This window comes from Rhinoderma darwinii, chromosome 11 (genome assembly GCF_050947455.1).
Source record: "Rhinoderma darwinii isolate aRhiDar2 chromosome 11, aRhiDar2.hap1, whole genome shotgun sequence".
NCBI classification, from domain to species: Eukaryota; Metazoa; Chordata; class Amphibia; order Anura; family Rhinodermatidae; genus Rhinoderma; species Rhinoderma darwinii.
In genome coordinates this window covers 95,033,933-95,052,951 of record NC_134697.1, presented here as the reverse complement: position 1 = coordinate 95,052,951, position 19,019 = coordinate 95,033,933, and the positions used below count along the sequence as shown (strand labels likewise).

General features: G+C 42.6%; 1 protein-coding gene across 1 annotated transcript; it reads right to left on the bottom strand.

Moving 5' to 3' along the window:
- LOC142663418 (uncharacterized) lies at nt 1-18,045 on the bottom strand. Its single transcript, XM_075842042.1, has 5 exons — nt 17,905-18,045; nt 11,572-11,684; nt 3,483-3,668; nt 3,274-3,397; nt 1-1,533 (listed from the first exon to the last, which is right to left on the bottom strand). The coding sequence occupies exons 2-5, from the start codon at nt 11,641-11,643 to the stop codon at nt 107-109; spliced, it is 1,809 nt and encodes a 602-aa protein (XP_075698157.1). The 5' UTR covers nt 11,644-11,684; nt 17,905-18,045; the 3' UTR covers nt 1-106.
- Nucleotides 18,046-19,019: the final 974 nt, after the last annotated feature.

Below are 19,019 nucleotides of genomic sequence, written 5' to 3'. Positions count from 1 at the left end.
TTCTTTTTATCCGTTTCCTTTTAATCCGGAAATAAACGCAGCACTTCAACAGGCAAAGATCAAACAAATGCAAGTAAATGTATAAGTATCTGAAATACGCCGTCCATTAAACACTTTTGTTATACGTAGAGTAACGGCCAGTGTCGTGAATTTTGTAAGACCAGCCATTTATTTTATGGGAATTCCAATGGTTTTGATAACTGTCGTTGACATAGTTCTCAATGTTAGTGGCCGGTTTCTCTGTCTCATGAGTTCTGAGGTGCCGGTTCAGGTGGCCTTTGTGTCCGAAACGTTTGCCGCATTCTGAGCAAACAAATGGTTTTTCTCCCGTGTGAATTCGTTGATGTACCACCAGATTGGAGTTATTAGTGAAACATTTGCCACATACCGGGCAAGCGAAGAGTTTTTCCCCCGTGTGGATCCTCTGATGGATGACCAGGCTTGACTTGTAGTAAAACAATTTTCCGCACTGTGGACAAGACACTTTATCTCCATTGTGCATTGTCTGGTGTTTGACGAGGCCGAAGTGGGAGGTGAAGCTTTTCTCGCATGTGGAGCAGACGTACATCCCGTCTACGGTCTGCGCCATTTGGCGGTTTCCAGGTGTTTTATCCCAATCCCTGAATGATCTTACAGAAAACCACGTGTCCGTTTTTGCTGCGTTTTTAGCGCTGTTTATTGTGTGCCCAGGCGTTGAGGTATAAAGTCTCTGACTACAGTCTGTGGGGATGTATACTGTGTAGCCCTCCTCGTGAGAGATGGGTTCCACCTTAACTTGTTGAGGAGGAGATTGTGTCTGCATGTGATCGGGTGGCACGTGAATAGAAAAATGTTCTTCTTCGCAAGGGACAGATTCCGTCTTGATATGAGCTGGTGGGTGCTGCGTGTGACCCGCTGCGTCAATATTAGCGACTGTGTCATTTGTTTGGCTCCATGACTCCTGATCTCGAGTAGATGGATATAGTGTTGGTCCATAATTATCAGTATCTGTGGGTACCGATTCCTCCTTAACAGGAGTATCCACGTATAGTGCTCGTGTACCAGGCGTGGCCGTATGAGTATCTATAGGAGGTTCTCTAATACAAGACAAGAACTCCAGACAACGAGGCTCAACATCTACATCTTTATTCGGCAAAAAAGTATCATCTGCGGAATTTTCTCCAGTTCGACTAGTTGTAATGTTTTCATGTATATCGAAAGGTGTCAAATTCTCATTTTCGACTGGTCTTAATTCACCCGACAAGTGAGGATTGTGGGTATTTTCGGCTAAAGAAGTGAAATCGCTATCAAAATTGCCATCTTCATGCGTAGAAGATGTGTGATCCGGTGGCTCGTCATCCGCAGGCATGTTCTTACAGGTGGCAAGTTTGTCTTTCTGTTTGTTGACGTACTTGGCCCGTCTTTTCCTTGTTTTTTTCCGTTTCGAAGCTTTCCTGCCTGCCTTAGCCGGTGTGTCACTTGTATCTTTATTTACGCCGGGTGGTGACGGGACAGCTTGGTCCTCTTCTACGTCAGCTTCTCCCCTATTTAAATCTACAATAAACAAATGAACAGAATAAAAAAAAGACAACAAAAGTAACACAAAATAAGTCCCTGCTCAATGTAACACAATTCTGGGTCAGCTCGTTATCTTTTTCAAAGGTTCATAAAGCTAAAATCTAAATTTTTTGCCGTTTAAAACAAAGGAGGCCAAACAAGGATTAGACGGAACACGGTCCTGTGACGAGAAACACTTTAAGGATTTGGGTTGATATGTTATAAAGAGTGATATCGTATTAATAATTATAATAATCTTTATATAGTGCCAACGTATTCTGCAGTGCTTAATAATTGGGTAACTAACAAATAATAAAAATACCCCATCGATGAGGAGAACGGGGGCCCGAAAGTCCACCGAAGTGCTCCATGAGAATCCTCGACCCGCGCTCCATTCATTTCTATGGAGCCGCCGTAGACAGCCGTCCCGGAAGTGCCATAGAAATGAATGGAGCGCTGGTCGAGCGTTCTCATGGAGCACTTCGGGGGACTTTCGGGCCCCCGTTCTCCTCATCGATGGGTGTCCCAGCAGTTGGACCCCCAGCAATCACACATGTATCCCCTATCCTATGGCTTTGGGATACGTGTTTGTGGGAAAGCTCCTTTACCCTTCTGTAAAACCTCTCCCCTCGACTGTCCTGCTGGTTCCCAGATAAATACCATAATTATTCAACTCATGTCCAAGGGGTCCAGTCTCCCGATCTCTCTAGCGTCATCCCTCTACTGTGATCGGAGATGGCTGCTTTTTTTTTCGTTTCCATCCCAGGTACAGTATATATGTTTGATTTAAAAAGACTGTCGCCTCCGAAAATACCCCTAAACAATAATCAGTATATAGCTTAAAAGTCGCCGAATCTGTAATTTTATTAGCGAGGGAATGCAAGTGAGTACCAAGATTCGGAATCGGCGTCTTTTAATCTATTCACTGACTGATTTTTAACGTTTATGGGGGCTTTCGGAGGTGACCGATTCCTTTTAGACTCCTTAAAGACCCTTTTACACAGGCCAAATTATCAGGACGCTCGTTCATCGGTTGATCGTATCGTTCATGCAGCCGAAAATATTACCGCTGTCAGCATCACATCTGTGTAAACCGGGAGACGTGCTGCCGACATGATAGAAATGTATGGGGAGGAGCCATCGTAGTAATGATCGCTCGTCCTCATACATAGCTCCTTGTGACAGGAGCAAACGAGCGCCGATCAACGAGCTACCGATGAGCGCCGATCAACGATTTACACGGCCCCCTTACTCTCAAAGGGTTTCAGGCTGCCTTTGCCAATACATGCTTGACCATCCCCTACTCCCCTAATCCCCTTTTTACACCCTTTAAATTATTTCTTTCCCTGTCTGTCCTTCTTTAGTCCTCTCTCCCAAATGTCCTTATTACTCTTTTTGACCTTTTGAAGGGATCTCTTCTTGGATCATCCATCTCTAGATAACAGCGTTGATGTTTTCTTCCTTCCTCTTTACCCTCTTTTTCACTTCCTCCCCCTATTAGTTAAAAGTGACAGGAGGGGTGGGTGGCGGAACCTCGCAATGGGGGGTTTTATAGTCCTGTTTCTTCAGAAGTTGACTAGTGACATGTCTTGATAGGGCTCTCATGCTTCATATGTCTACCTGGATGCTTATCTCACTGTGTGGGGTCTGTGCATATTCTACTGGGGTCAAATTTAGGATAAAAATGGCCGATTACATGAAAAGTATCTAATACACCAGTCATTGGGGTTCACTCACCTTTACTATTGCCAAAGTCTTTATCTTCCATCAAGATATATTCGTAGAGATCCCTGTGACCTTCTATATACTCCCACTCCTCCATGGAGAAGCAGACGGTGATGTCCTCATGTCTTACAGGAACCTGACACACAATGATACAGTCATCATCCCGACACCTCCCCGGGTGTCCCTCTATAATGTCCCGGTATTCCCAGCCCCCGGCTCACCTCTCCCGTCAGCAGATGAATGATCTTGTTGGTGAGGTCCAGGATCTTCCCATCGTTCTTCCTCTCATGTACCCGTGATGTGGAATGTTCTATAGGAAGACCCCGAGTCCTGCGTGATCGCCGAAACAAATGGGAAATGGTACTTCTTGTGACTTGCCGAGTAGAACTATTTACAGGTGCGTAATCCTGGATATAGAAATACACAAATGATAGAGATTGTTGTATAGGTCTATCGGATTTGAATAATCCTATGGTATTAAAAAGAATTGATTTCAACTGAGGCCGTGGCTGACTTTCACGCGTTTTAACCCCTTAAGGACGCAGCCTAGTTTGGGCCTTAAGGCTCAGAGCCCATTTTTCAAATCTGACATATTTCACTTTATGTGGTAATAACGTCGGAATGCTTAAACCTATGCAAGCGATTCCGAGATTGTTTTCTCGTGACACATTGGGCTTCATGTTCGTGGTAAAATTTGGTCGATATATTCAGTCTTTATTTGAGAAAAATTGCAAAATTTAGAGAAAATTTAGAAAAAATAGCATTTTTCAGAATTTAAATGCATCTGCTTGAAAAACAGACGGTTATACCACCCAAAATAGTTACTAGTTCACATTTCCCATATGTCTACTTTAGATTAGCATCGTTTTTAGAACATTATTTTATTTTTCTTGGACGTTACAAGGCTTAGAACATAAACAGCAATTTCTCATATTTTTAAGAAAATTTCAAAAGCCTTTTTTTTAAGGTACCTGTTCAGTTCTGAAGTGGCTTTGAGGGGCCTATGTATTAGAAACCCCCATAAAGCACCCCATTTTAAAAACTAGACCCCTCAAAGTATTCAAAACAGCATTTAGAAAGTTTTTTAACCCTTCAGGCATTTCACAGGAATTAAAGCAAAGTGGAGGTGAAATTTGCAAATTTCGTTTTTATTTCTGAATTTCAATTTTATTCTATTTTTTTTCTGTAACAAAGAAGGTTTTACCAGAGAAACACAACTAAATATGTATTGTCCAGATTCTTCAGTTTTTAGAAATGTCCCACATGTGGCTCTAGTGCGCTCGTGGAATAAAACACAAGCCCCAGAAGCAAAGAAGCACCTAGTGCATTTTGGTCGTGCTTTTTTATTAGCATATATTTTAGGCAGCATGCCAGGTTTGGAGAGGTGTTGAGGTGCCAAAACAGTAGGAATCCCCCAAAACTGACCCCATTTTGGAAACTGCACCCCTCAAGGAATTAATTTATGGTTATTGTTACCATTTTGACCCCGTAGTTTTTTCACAGCGCGTATTTGAATTGGGCTGTGAAATTAAAAGAATGACAATTTTTCCAATAAGATGTCATTTTTGATCAGAATTTCTTATTTTCACAGGGAACAAAATGCCCCATTTTGTTGCCCAATTTGTCCTGAGTGCGGCAATACCCCATTTGTGGTGATAAACTGCCGTTTGGGCCCATGGGAGGGCTCAGAAGGAAAGGAGCGCTATGTGTTTGTTGGAGTCCAGATTTTGCTGTATTGGTTTTCGGGTGCCATGTCGCATTTGCAGAGCCTCAGAGGTATCAAAGCAATGGAAACCCACCAAAAGTGACCCCATTTTGGAAACAAAACCCCTCAAGGAATTTATTTATGGGTGTTGTGACCATTTAGACCCCACAGTTTTTTCACAGAACTTATTTGAATTGGGCTGTGAATTTAAAAAGAAAAACTTTTTTCCAATAAGATGTAGTTTTGGCTCAAAATGTCTTATTTTCACAATGATTAAAATACCCCATTTTGTTGCCAAATTTGTCCTGAGTGCGGCAATACCCTATTTGTGGCCATAAACTGCCGTTTGGGCCCATGGGAGGTATTAGAAGGAAAGGAGCGCTATGTGTTCTTTGGAGCAGAGATTTTGCTGGATTGGTTTTCGGGTGCCATGTCGCATTTGCAGAGCCCCAAAGGTATCAAAGCAATGGAAACCCACCAGAAGTGACCCCATTTTGGAAACTACACCCCTCAAGGAATTCATTTATGGGTGTTGTGACCATTTAGACTCCACAGTTTTTTCACAGAATTTATTTGAATTGGGCTGTGAATTCAAAAAAATGAAATTTTTTCCAATAAGAGGTAGTTTTGGCTCAAAATTTTTTATTTTCACAAGGAATAAAATACCCCAATTTGTTGCCCAATTTGTCCTGAGTGCGGCAATACCCCATTTGTGGTGATAAACTGCCGTTTGGGCCCATGGGAGGCCTCAGAAGGAAAGGAGCGCTATGTGTTCTTTGGAGCCCAGATTTTGCTGGATTGGTTTTCGGGTGCCATGTCGCATTTGCAGAGCCCCAAAGGTATCAAAGCAATGGAAACCCACCAGAAGTCACCCCATTTTGGAAACTACACCCCTCAAAGAATTTATTTATGGGTGTTGTGACCATTTAGACCCCACAGTTTTTTCACAGAATTTATTTGAATTGGGCTGTGAATTAAAAAAAAATTTATTTTTTCCAATAAGAGGTAGTTTTGGCTCAAAATTTCTTATTTTCACAAGGAATAAAATACCGCATTTTGTTGCCCAATTTGTCCTGAGTGCGGCAATACCCTATTTGTGGTGATAAACTGCCGTTTGGGCCCATGGGAGGGCTCAGAAGGAAAGGACCACCATGTGGCCTACTGGGAATTTTCTGGTGCTAAGTCGTGTGTGCAGAAGCCCCTGAGGTATCAGTACAGTTGAAACCCCCGAGAAGTGACCCCGTTTTAAAAACGACACCCCTTAAGGAATTCATCTAGAGGTGTAGTGAGCATTTTGACCCCACAGGTATTGTGTAAAAGATAATGCGCAGCAGATGGTGCAGAGTGAGATTTGCAATTTTCTATATATATGCCATGTCAGTGTCCGATATATTGTGCCCAGCATGTGCCACCGGAGACCTACACCCCATAAACTGTAATGTTGGCTCTCCCGGGTACGGCAATACCCTACATGTGGCTGTTATCAGCTGCCTGGGCACACAGCAGGGCTCAGAGGGGAAAGATGAGGAGGGGTAAGCTGTGCGAAGTGGATCAGAGCGAGTAAAACTCGGGTAAATTAAAAATAAAGGGATGGATGATAAATTTGAAAACACTCTTTCATACAGAGCTCTGGTTTTTCGGGACACGCGTCACATTGATATATTGTGTCCTTCCTTATCCCCCTCTTATAGCAGACTCTGCACCTCTTTTGACTTTTTCCCTTCTTGCCAGTTTGGGGAACTTCTCCTAAAAAGTGTTGCCCTGGTACGATGCCTGTGGCCCCGCTTCCAGAAGTACTGTAAGGCTTCAGGACTTGATCTGACAAGTCCACCCCTCCCATGTACCTATTGTAGTCCAGGATGCAGTCTAGTTTGGGGGTCCCTGTACTGGTACCTCGTACAGGTACATGGGTACTGGTGTGGCATCTCCCTGGTCTTGTACTTGACACACAATATGTTGCTGCTAGATTGTGCCCTGCTCTCACCCCTTCTGAGTGTTTGCCCAAGCATAGTCGTAGGGAGGCCTCTCAGGTTTCTTCTAGCAGTGCCGCATGCCGCAGGACTTCTGGAAGCGAGGCAGTTGAAGAGTGGGACGCTGGTATAAAAATTATCCAGGTAGAGGTGGTAACCCTGGTCCAGCAGTGGGTGCACCAAATCCCACACAATTTTTGTATTAACTCCCAGTAAGGGGGGGCATTCTGGGGGCTGAGAACTGGTGTCCTTCCCTTCATATATCCTAAATTTGTAGGTATACCCTGATGCACTCTCGCAGCTTATACATCTTCACGCCATACCTTGCCCTCTTACCCGGCAGGTACTCGCGGAATTGAAGCCTCCCTTTCAAATGTACCAGGGATTCATCTATAGAAATACACTTCTCGGGGGTGAATGCTGGGAAAACCGGGCACTGAAACGGTCTAATAGGGGTCTCCGTTTATACAAACGGTCAAAACTGGGGTCATCTCGGGGTGGGCACGGCTCATTATCAGTATAATGTAAGAAGCGAAGTATTGCCTCATTTTTATTTTATTTTTTAGTTTCCAGCTCAGTTCTGAAGTTGCTTTGAGGGGCCCATATATTAGACACCCTTATCAAACACCCCATTTCAGAAACTAGACCCCTCAAAGTATTCACAACAGCATTTAAAAAGTTTATTAACCCTTTAGGCGTTTCACAGGAATTTAGAGCAAAGTAGAGGTGACATTTAATTAATTTAATTTAATTTATTAGGCACCATGTCCGGTTTGAAGAGGTCTTGTGGTGCTAAAACAGTGGAAACCCCCCAAAAGTGACCCCTTTTTGGAAACTAGACCCCTTGAGGAATCCATTGTAGTTTTCTTGGGGTGCATGCGGCTTTTTGATCAGTTTTTATTCTATTTTTAGGTGGCGTGGTGACTAAAAAAACAGCAATTTTACTATTGTTTTTTATTCAATTTTTTTTACAGCGTTCACCGTGCGCTATAAATGACATATTCACTTTATTCTGCGGGGCGATACGATTACGGCGATACCAGATGTTTATAGTTTTTTTTTATGTCTTATGGCGTTTGCACAATAAAATACATTTTGTAAAATATAATTTATTTTTTGTGTTACCTTATTCTAAGAGCCATAACTGTTTTATTTTTCCATCAATAAAGCCGTGCGAGGACTTATTTTTTGCGTAACGAACTGTAGTTTCGATCAGTACAATTTTTAGGTACATGCGACTTTTTGATCTCTTTTTATTCCATTTTTTGGGAGGTGAAGTGACCAAACAATTGTGATTGTGGTACGGTTTATTATTATTTTCTCTTACGGCGTTCACCGCACGGGATAAATAACGACATCGTTTTGTAGTTCAGGACGTTACGGACGCGGCGATACCAATTATGTATAGTTTATTTGTTTATTTATATATTTTTATTAATAATAAAGAACTGATAAGGGAAAAAGGGGGACTTTTACTTTTATTACTTTTAAATCTTTTATTTTCTTATTTTTACGCAACTTTTTTTTACTTTTTTACACTTTTTTTACTTTGTCCCACTAGGGGACATGAGAGCAGGAGGCTCTGATCGCTATTCTAATACACTGCACTACATGCGTAGTGCAGTGTATTAGAGCTGTCAGCTGTTCGCTGACAGCAAGCATAGTGGGTCCTGATTTTGTCGGGACCCACTAGGCTTCCGTCGATGGCGTAGCCAGAGTCCATTGTTAGGATTCTGGTTGCCATAGTAGCCATCACGGCCCGCTATCGTGTAGCAGGCCGGCGATGGCAGCTTAACCCCTAAGAAGCCGCGATCGCTATTGAACGCGGCTTCTAAGGGGTTAATCGGCGGGGACCACCGAGATCGGTCCCTGCACACTAAGCTGTGATAGCCTGCTGTCGGAAACAGCAGGTATCACAGCTCAGACACGCGCCGGGGAAAGATGGCGCCGTGTTTACTCAGGTCAGTAATAGTACTGACCTGAGCGCGAACGTTCTACTTAGCAGGACGTACTATTACTGACCTGAGCGCGAAGGGGTTAATAGGCTGACACTCAGAGTCCCATGAATTTCGATGGGAAAAACCGTTGTTCAAAAAAAAAAGTGACATTCCATTGAGTTATCGTTGAATGGTTATCCTTCTATTTCTGCCGTGGATTTTCAGCCAAGTCCACGTTGGATTTTTCCACTTCAAAAATCTGCCATGAGAACATGACGTAATGGAAATCTAGATCGTAACACTTATTTATTTAGGCTTCAAATGTTTTTCCTTTTTGGTACGATCACTGGGGGAGACTTATTAGAACTGGAGGACGTGAGAAGCGGAACAACTGCTCATTGTCCCAGTTTATGTACTTTAGGTCATCCCTTAGGTCTAATGCACACCAGGTCCCTGTGAGGAAGTATCCGGCACACAAACAAAATGTGGTTTAATTTTTCGGTTTTATTAATTTTGATGCCATGGGCAATGTGCGTGCAACGTTTCGGTTCAAAGACCTTCGTCAGGCACTACAGGTGTACAAAATATTACACATGAATATACTGGCATCATATTTGAACGATAAGTATAACATAGTGCATAATATCAGTGCATACAGGATCATACACCGACAGCATTTAAACCACAGAGGTTTACACCACAGTTTAGCGCCAAGAACTAAGCGGCAAGCCGCCATACTGACTGCAGCGCTCCACAACTGAATAAACCAACGCCAAGTGGGATCTAGGTAAATAGCTTACAAGTTTGACTTTCTACCACTGCCATGCTTTGTACCACTACTAAGTCTTATACCAATACGTAATGCAATCTGCCTACTCCATGACTGACAGGGCGTGGGAGTTTTGTACGATCCTGTATGCGCTGGCAACACATTGACAGCACCCCAGATAGGGATACATATGATGCTACAGAGATGCAGGTTTCCCAGGTTGATTCCCTTTACTACCTCTATATCATGTAATACATTGATGCTCTGTGGTCAATGTTATCTATGTTGCAATGCTCTTTTCCTCAAAGATTGGGAAACCGATATAGAGAATATCTACAGGAACGCGGATTATCATTACATATACTTCGCTTTGTTGTCCACAGCTGCATTATTCACTGTTGTATTGTGTCCATTACACTTGACAGCCTTTTTATATCATTTCTAGATAATTTCTATGTGATCCTCTGGATTGTACCGCTATCCCTTGAATTTAGTATTGTGCACTGGAAGGGAAGTCACCCATCAGCATACATTTGGTCATATTTAAAGAAATTTTTATGTCTATATTTTGAGGCATTTTCCGAATGAAATACCGCACATATTGACTAGATATGAACTCTGTATGTGTCTTGCCAAAAGACTCTGTTCTTATTTTAGATTTTTTTATTGAATTCTATTTTATTTAAGTTTCTCTTTAATTTCTGATTCTCACCACTGATATTATGCACTATGTTATACTTATTGTTCAAATATGATGCCAGTATATTCATGTGTAATATTTTGTACACCTGTAGTGCCTGACGAAGGTCTTTGAACCGAAACGTTGCACGCACATTGTCCATGGCATCAAAATTAATAAAACCGAAAAATTAAACCACATTTTGTTTGTGTGCCGGATACTTCTTCACATGCAATTGGGTTGGGACCCTATTCGTGCACCTCCTTAAGTCTTGTGCGCTCTGAACCAATACAGCACACCAGGTGCCGTCCGTGGAAAGATAGGACATGTCTGTTTTTTCACCCGCTAAAGTGAATGTCCGTGAAAACTATCGGTGCCATTCAGATGCCATGAAAAACAGCCCCATTGGCACTTGGTTGTGTACAACCGGCATTTGCCCATGAAAATTGGCCTTCCTGAATGTTAGTGTTTTTGTAGCTCTACTGAATGTCTTATTAAAGGATACATAAAAACGGATTATGTTGCGGTCGCTATTACCTCGGTGATCCGCAAATTGTACTTTTGATATCATGTCCGGCCTATTGGTTAAAATTAGGTCTAGAAGTGCACCTACACCTTTGCTATTGTTACCCCTGATTGACTATAGCCGCCTGCCCTGACCATAAGCTGTGTGACTCGTCTTGTACCTTGCGGCCTACCCTGACCTACCGCTATTCCTGACGACGCAATCTGTCCCTAAACCTGTCACGTTGCCCATCACCAAGGGAGACTATTCTGGGGGCAGTGAAGTTCAGATCCCTGTACAGGGATTAAAGGCTGAGGACCAGGAATCCCCTTACACTCCGTTCCCCATCAAATGCCTTGATGACAAGGTGGGTTCACACCACCCTTTGCTGGCCCCGTGACAGAAAATCCCACGGCCTCCGTGACAGTCATTGAGGTACAACCCAGCACATACCAATCATATACTGACCGGGATTGGACAAATTTGTTGTCTGACCACCACCTCACACTCCAATGCGCGTTTCGCTGTGTGCATGGTGGTGGACTGACACAAACCTGTCCAGTCCGGGTCAGTGTATGATTGGTATGTGCTGGGTTGTACTTCATTGACTTTGTTAGCAACTTCTCTTCTATATATGAGTCCTATCATGATGGCATTCTCCAGATCCCTCACATTCCCAGTCATGATGTTACCAGAGTAATAGAGGTAAGAAAGATGTCAGTGCGACACTCCCAGCAGCCCTCACCTCTCCGGTCAGCAAATAAATAATCTCAAGGGTGAGTTTCAATAATTTCTCAGTCATGTGATTCTTGTCCATTGTCTATAAATTTGATAGGAGACTTGGGATGAACATCGGTCCTACAACACCAACAAAACAAGAGAAAACCGATAAATACACAGTGGAGTCCCATTATTATTTGCACCTCCTACTTTCGACGTTGGCAGCGCGTAGCCCATGAGGGAAGTGATGTGTCGCGGGTATATAAGGGGTGCGGTCTGATCACATATCACTCGTTGTTGTCATGGGTATAAGGGGCAATTTATCAGAGTTGCTATAAGGGATGATTATCGGCTTTCGGGCCAGGGTGTCTGTATTTCTCTACAGCGCAGTTTGTGAACTGTTCTCGTGCTGCTGTGGTGACAGTGAATCGTGAGTGGACAAATGGCAGCATCGGGAATAACCGACGTGGAATCTGCGGAGCACCACGCGCCATTAATGTGAGAGGTGAAGGTCGGCTACGAAGGGCTGAACGACACGCTACATGGAGCAGCTCACCGTGAAAATCATCCAGGGGGCGACCAGACGTGTCTAATACAACAGTTCAGCAAACCTGACACGTGTGGGGCTCCGGAGCCGACAGACGGTCACCGCTCCTATGTAGCAAAGGTGCAGCGGAAAAAAAAAGGCTTCAATTTGCGCGGCAGGATCGGGATTGGACCACCGGTGATTGGCACAGGGTCGTCTTCTCCGATGAGTCACGTTTTCTGCTTCATGGAACGGATGGACGTCGGCGCGTCAGGCGAGAAACATCAGAGAACAAACACCCGGCAGCCATTGCTGGAAGAACACGAGCCGGGGGCGGCAGCGTTACAGTCTGGGGGAATTTTTCATGGTTAAAACAACGGCCGTCACACGGACACATGTATTCACTGGGTCTGTTCACACGGCCGTTGTTGCAATGGATCGTGTAAAGGGTCTGTTGAAAAATAAAACATCCTATTTTCCTCCATTTTCACGGACACAAGTCTACGGGGATCAGTGAAAACGGGACCCGCACGGGGGCAACTCGGATGTGAAAAATGGCTGTTTTTCACGTCCGAGATTTCCCCACATCCGTCTGAATAAGCCCTTACTGTAGGGTGGCACTCACATAGTTCAGCGTATTGGGAGTGGCACAATCATGGTCATCATATCTATCTATCTATCTCATATCTATCTATCTATCTATCTATCTATCTATCTATCTATCTATCTATCTATCTATCTATCTCATATCTATCTATCTCATATCTATCTATCTCATATCTATCTATCTATCTCATATCTATCTATCTATCTATCTATCTATCTATCTATCTATCTATCTATCTATCTATCTATCTATCTATCTATCTCATATCTATCTATCTATCTATCTCATATCTATCTCATATCTATCTATCTCATATCTATCTATCTATCTCATATCTATCTATCTATCTCATATCTATCTATCTATCTCATATCTATCTATCTATCTATCTATCTATCTATCTATCTATCTATCTATCTATCTATCATCTATCTATCTATCTATCTATCTATCTATCTCATATCTATCTATCTATCTCATATCTATCTATCTATCTATCTCATATCTCATATCTCCTATCTATCTATCTATCTATCTATCTATCTATCTCATATCTATCTATCTATCTCATATCTATCTATCTATCTATCTATCTATCTATCTATCTATCTATCTATCTATCTATCTCATATCTATCTATCTATCTCATATCTATCTATCTATCTCCTATCTATCTATCTATCTATCTATCTATCTATCTATCTATCTATCTATCTATCTATCTATCTATCTATCTATCTATCTATCTCATATCTATCTATCTATCTATCTATCTATCTCATATCTATATATCTATCTATCTATCTATCTCATATCTATATATCTATCTATCTATCTCATATCTATATATCTATCTATCTATCTCATATCTATCTATCTATCTCCTATCTATCTATCTATCTATCTATCTATCTATCTATCTATCTCATATCTATCTATCTATCTCATATCTATCTATCTATCTATCTATCTATCTCATATCTATCTATCTCATATCTATCTATCTATCTCATATCAAATTCAAATTCAAAGAAGCTTTATTGGCAGGACCAAATACATATTAGCATTGCCAAAGCAAGTAAGAAGTAAGGGAATGAGGGATAGGGACTGAGGGCTTGGGGATAGGGACACATCTAGGGTCGGGGTTATACGAGTCCATGGCATATCATGTCTCTCTCAGTTTATGGCTATCTATCTATCTCATATCTATCTATCTATCTCATATCTATCTATCTATCTATCTCATATCTATCTCATATCTATCTATCTCATATCTATCTATCTCATATCTATCTCATATCTATCTATCTATCTATCTATCTCATATCTATCTATCTATCTATCTCATATCTATCTATCTCATATCTATCTATCTCATATCTATCTATCTCATATCTATCTATCTCATATCTATCTATCTATCTATCTAATATCTATCTATCTATCTATCTATCTCCTATCTATCTATCTATCTCATATCTATCTATCTATCTATCTATCTCATTATCTATCTATCTATCTATCTATCTCATATCTATCTATCTATCTATCTATCTATCTATCTATCTATCTATCTATCTATCTATCTATCTATCTATCTATCTATCTATCTATCTCATATCTATCTATCTATCTATCTCATATCTATCTATCTCATATCTATCTATCTATCTCATATATATCTATCTATCTATCTATCTATCTATCTCATATCTATCTATCTATCTATCTCATATCTATCTATCTAGCTATCTCATATCTATCTATCTATCTCATATCTACAGTGAAGGAAATAAGTATTTGATCCCTTGCTGATTTTGTAAGTTTGCCCACTGTCAAAGACATGAACAGTCTAGAATTTTTAGGCTAGGTTAATTTTACCAGTGAGAGATAGATTATATAAAAATAAAAAAAAACAGAAAATCACATTGTCAAAATTATATATATTTATTTGCATTTTGCACAGAGAAATAAGTATTTGATCCCTTTGGCAAACAAGACTTAATACTTGGTGGCAAAACCCTTGTTGGCAAGCACAGCAGTCAGACGTTTTTTGTAGTTGATGATGAGGTTCGCGCACATGTTAGATGGAATTTTGGCCCACTCCTCTTTGCAGATCATCTGTAAATCATTAAGATTTCGAGGCTGTTGCTTGGCAACTCGGATCTTCAGCTCACTCCATAAGTTTTCGATGGGATTAAGGTCTGGAGACTGGCTAGGCCACTCCATGACCTTAATGTGCTTCTTTTTGAGCCACTCCTTTGTTGCCTTGGCTGTATGTTTCGGGTCATTGTCGTGCTGGAAGACCCAGCCACGAGCTATTTTTAATGTCCTGGTGGAGGGAAGGAGGTTGTCACTCAGGATTTGACGGTACATGGCTCCATCCATTCTCCCATTGATGCGGTGAAGTAGTCCTGTGCCCTTAGCAGAGAAACACCCCCAAAACATAATGTTTCCAACTCCATGCTTGACAGTGGGGACGGTGTTCTTTGGGTCATAGGCAGCATTTCTCTTCCTCCAAACACGGCGAGTTGAGTTAATGCCAAAGAGCTCAATTTTAGTCTCATCTGACCACAGCACCTTCTCCCAATCACTCTCAGAATCATCCAGATGTTCATTTGCAAACTTCAGACGGGCCTGTACATGTGCCTTCTTGAGCAGGGGGACCTTGCGGGCACTGCAGGATTTTAATCCATTACGGCGTAATGTGTTACCAATGGTTTTCTTGGTGACTGTGGTCCCAGCTGCCTTGAGATCATTAACAAGTTCCCCCCGTGTAGTTTTCGGCTGAGCTCTCACCTTCCTCAGGATCAAGGATACCCCACGAGGTGAGATTTTGCATGGAGCTCCAGATCGATGTCGATTGACAGTCATTTTGTATGTCTTCCATTTTCTTACTATTGCACCAACAGTTGTCTCCTTCTCACCCAGCGTCTTACTTATGGTTTTGTAGCCCATTCCAGCCTTGTGCAGGTCTATGATCTTGTCCCTGACATCCTTAGAAAGCTCTTTGGTCTTGCCCATGTTGTAGAGGTTAGAGTCAGACTGATTCATTGAGTCTGTGGACAGGAGTCTTTTATACAGGTGACCATGTAAGAGCTGTCTATAATGCAGGCACCAAGTTGATTTGGAGCAGTAACTGGTCTGGAGGAGGCTGAACTCTTAATGGTTGGTAGGGGATCAAATACTTATTTCTCTGTGCACAATGCAAATAAATATATATCATTTTGACAATGTGATTTTCTGTTTTTTTTTAAATATAATCTATCTCTCACTGGTAAAATTAACCTAGCCTAAAAATTCTAGACTGTTCATGACTTTGACAGTGGGCAAACTTACAAAATCAGCAAGGGATCAAATACTTATTTCCTCCACTGTATCTATCTATCTCATATCTATCTATCTATCTATCTATCTATCTATCTATCTATCTATCTATCTATCTATCTATCTATCTATCTATCTATCTATCTATCTCTCTATCTCATATCTATCTATCTATCTATCTATCTATCTATCTATCTATCTATCTATCTATCTATCTATCTCATATCTATCTATCTATCTATCTATCTATCTATCTATCTATCTATCTATCTATCTATCTATCTATCTATCTATCTCATATCTATCTATCTATCTATCTATCTATCTATCTATCTATCTATCTATCTATCTATCTATCTATCTATCTAGCTCATATCTATCTATCTATCTATCTATCTATCTATCTATCTATCTATCTATCTATCTATCTATCTATCTATCTATCTAATATCTATCTATCTATCTCGTATCTATCTATCTATCTCGTATCGATCTATCTCAGCCATTTATGACAAGACAGGACAGAATCAGATTGTCATGGGCCACCAGAAAATCTTTCCCGGCTCCTGGGTTTTGCTCTCTGCCCTCCATGCATTGTTCCGCTGTTGTTTCCATCCGGTGCTGACTGCAGGGAGCACTATCTTTCCCTGAAGAAGCGGTCAGAGGTGGTGACCTGCTGTTCCTGCCTACTGAGAAGGGGTTGGGTGGCCATGCGTGACTGTTGGCAAGTGGCGCGGGGCTGCTATAACTTTTGGGGACGTAGAAGGGGCTACTGTGGTAGTGAGAGGGGGCTGCGGTCAATACTGTGGAGAAGTAGGAAGCGGCTGCTGAGTGTCACGGCTGTGGGGAATGTGGACCCACCGGACCAATCCGCCATCGCAGAGTAGCAGCTGGCCACACGAATAGTAACAGTCGCTTGGAGGAGAGTAGCTGGATTATCGGGGAGCTGGCTTGTGCTGAACTATCGGACTTGTCTCAGATACAGGAAGACGCTATGTAACCATTGCAGAGTAACACGGGGTCAGACACGACATCGCTCAGGCAATGAGGGAGCGGGCAGAGTTCTTTATAAAGTCCAGGGAGTGCTGGGATTGGTCGGGAGAGACATTCCTGGTGCACGCACTGGCTCTTTATGAACGTGGACGAACGCGCACACCCTACCGGCACAGGCCGCAGGAGAGAGCAGTGCGCGCTGGCCTCCCTAGGAAAGGACACGCCGGCGGGAATCCAGATTCCTGCGGTCGTGGCTGCCGGTAAAAGGGGGATGCCGGCGGTCAGCGACCGCAGGCTACACTGGGACTGTTGAACATGGAGGGGAGAGACTCAGGTGAATATTAGGGAAGTGGGAAGGGTCTGCTCTGACTATTAGGCCGAATTCAGACGAGCGTACATCTCGTCCGTGTGATGGCCGTTAAAAATACCGTCGACTCAGTATTTCAATGAGGCCGTTCAGTTTTTTGGTGCATTTTATACAATAATTGCGGGCCGTTCTACGACAGATGTCTTATTGGCCGTACACATATACTTCACATGCAGCACCGTCAGCCCCAGAAGAGGATAGACCTCATTTATCAAAACTGGCCTTGTTCCATAGCAACCAATCACAGTGCAGCTTTCATGTAATTAACTACTGTGGAAAAATTAAAGCAGCACTGTGATTGGTTGCTATGTGCAACAAGGCCGATTTTGACGTCGGACAGGTTTATTGAGAATGGACGGCAGGACTGATGTTATGACAAAATCATCATTGATGTTTTCCTTTCATTGCACTCAATAGGCTATAGATCTGCAGTAAATACTTTTCTATAGACCTAAACACACCAGACCGCTGCCGCACATAACCAGGATGATGCGTCAGTTACGAGCCGTGCTGCACACTACGTGAATATGTCACTGACCTGCAGCTGCCTCTGTCAGTCGGGCTCTTTATTTGCTCGCTGGCCGGAAGTTATTAACCGGAAAAGCTTGCGTGTCACGGATGCTTCCTGATTTTGCCTTCCAAGCCTCTTTGTCTAACGTTGGGGCTGCGGTGCGTTTGCGTAGTAGCGAGGTCACGTGATACGACGTAAATGAGGCTCTGGGTGCTGTAGCATTTTACGGCAGGCATTAGGTAGAGCAGAGGCAGAGCAGTGGTGTAGCTGCCTGTACGTGGAGGCGGGTGTAGTGTAGAACAGGATTGGTTACATACGTTTATATAGTAGTTATATACCTAATGTAATGTTTCTCAGGGAAAAATCCTACTATATCCGAGCATACCTATTATTTACTGCCTATAAATTGCAGCATAGGACTACTGACCACTGTGTCATGATGGGAAATGTAGTTCTGCGCTCTTCTCTGAGAGAGTATCACACAGACCGGCTTAGATACTCCTGGCCATGATGGGGAATGCAGTTATTCTCTGAGAGAGTATCAGACAGATCGGCTTAGATACTTTAGTTAATGATGTGGAATGTGGTGCTCTCAAGAGTGTATCCTGCATGATTGGCTTAGATACTCCAGGTCCTGATGGGGAATGTAGCTCTGGGGAGCTCCCTGACAAAGTATAACACAGATCGGCTTAGATACTCTGGCTCGAGATGGGGGATATAGTTCTGTGGTACTGTCAGAGAGAGTATCACATGATCTGCTTAGATACTCCAGGTCATGATGGGGAATGGCTTAGGCCCAATGCACCTGACCATGCCTGTTATCAATGTCAGCATGTCCTATCTTTTGCAGAAGGTTTCTACGGCAAAGACACCCTCCCGTAAATATCCGGGACCGTAATCATACCTCCCAACTGTCCCGGATCCAGCGAGACAGGCCCGGATTCTGGGTGTTGTCCCGGGCGGCTGGTGGTATGTAACGCTGTCAACTGAATGTGTGTCCTCAGGACGCAGATACAGTTGAACCCAATGCTGAAGCAGGGAACTGTGATTCCCTGCCTCAGCATTAGTTCAGAGCAGAGGGAGCTCCTCCGCTCACCGAAGACTCCCCGGACACAGCGCTACTTTAAGGGCTGAGCCCGGAG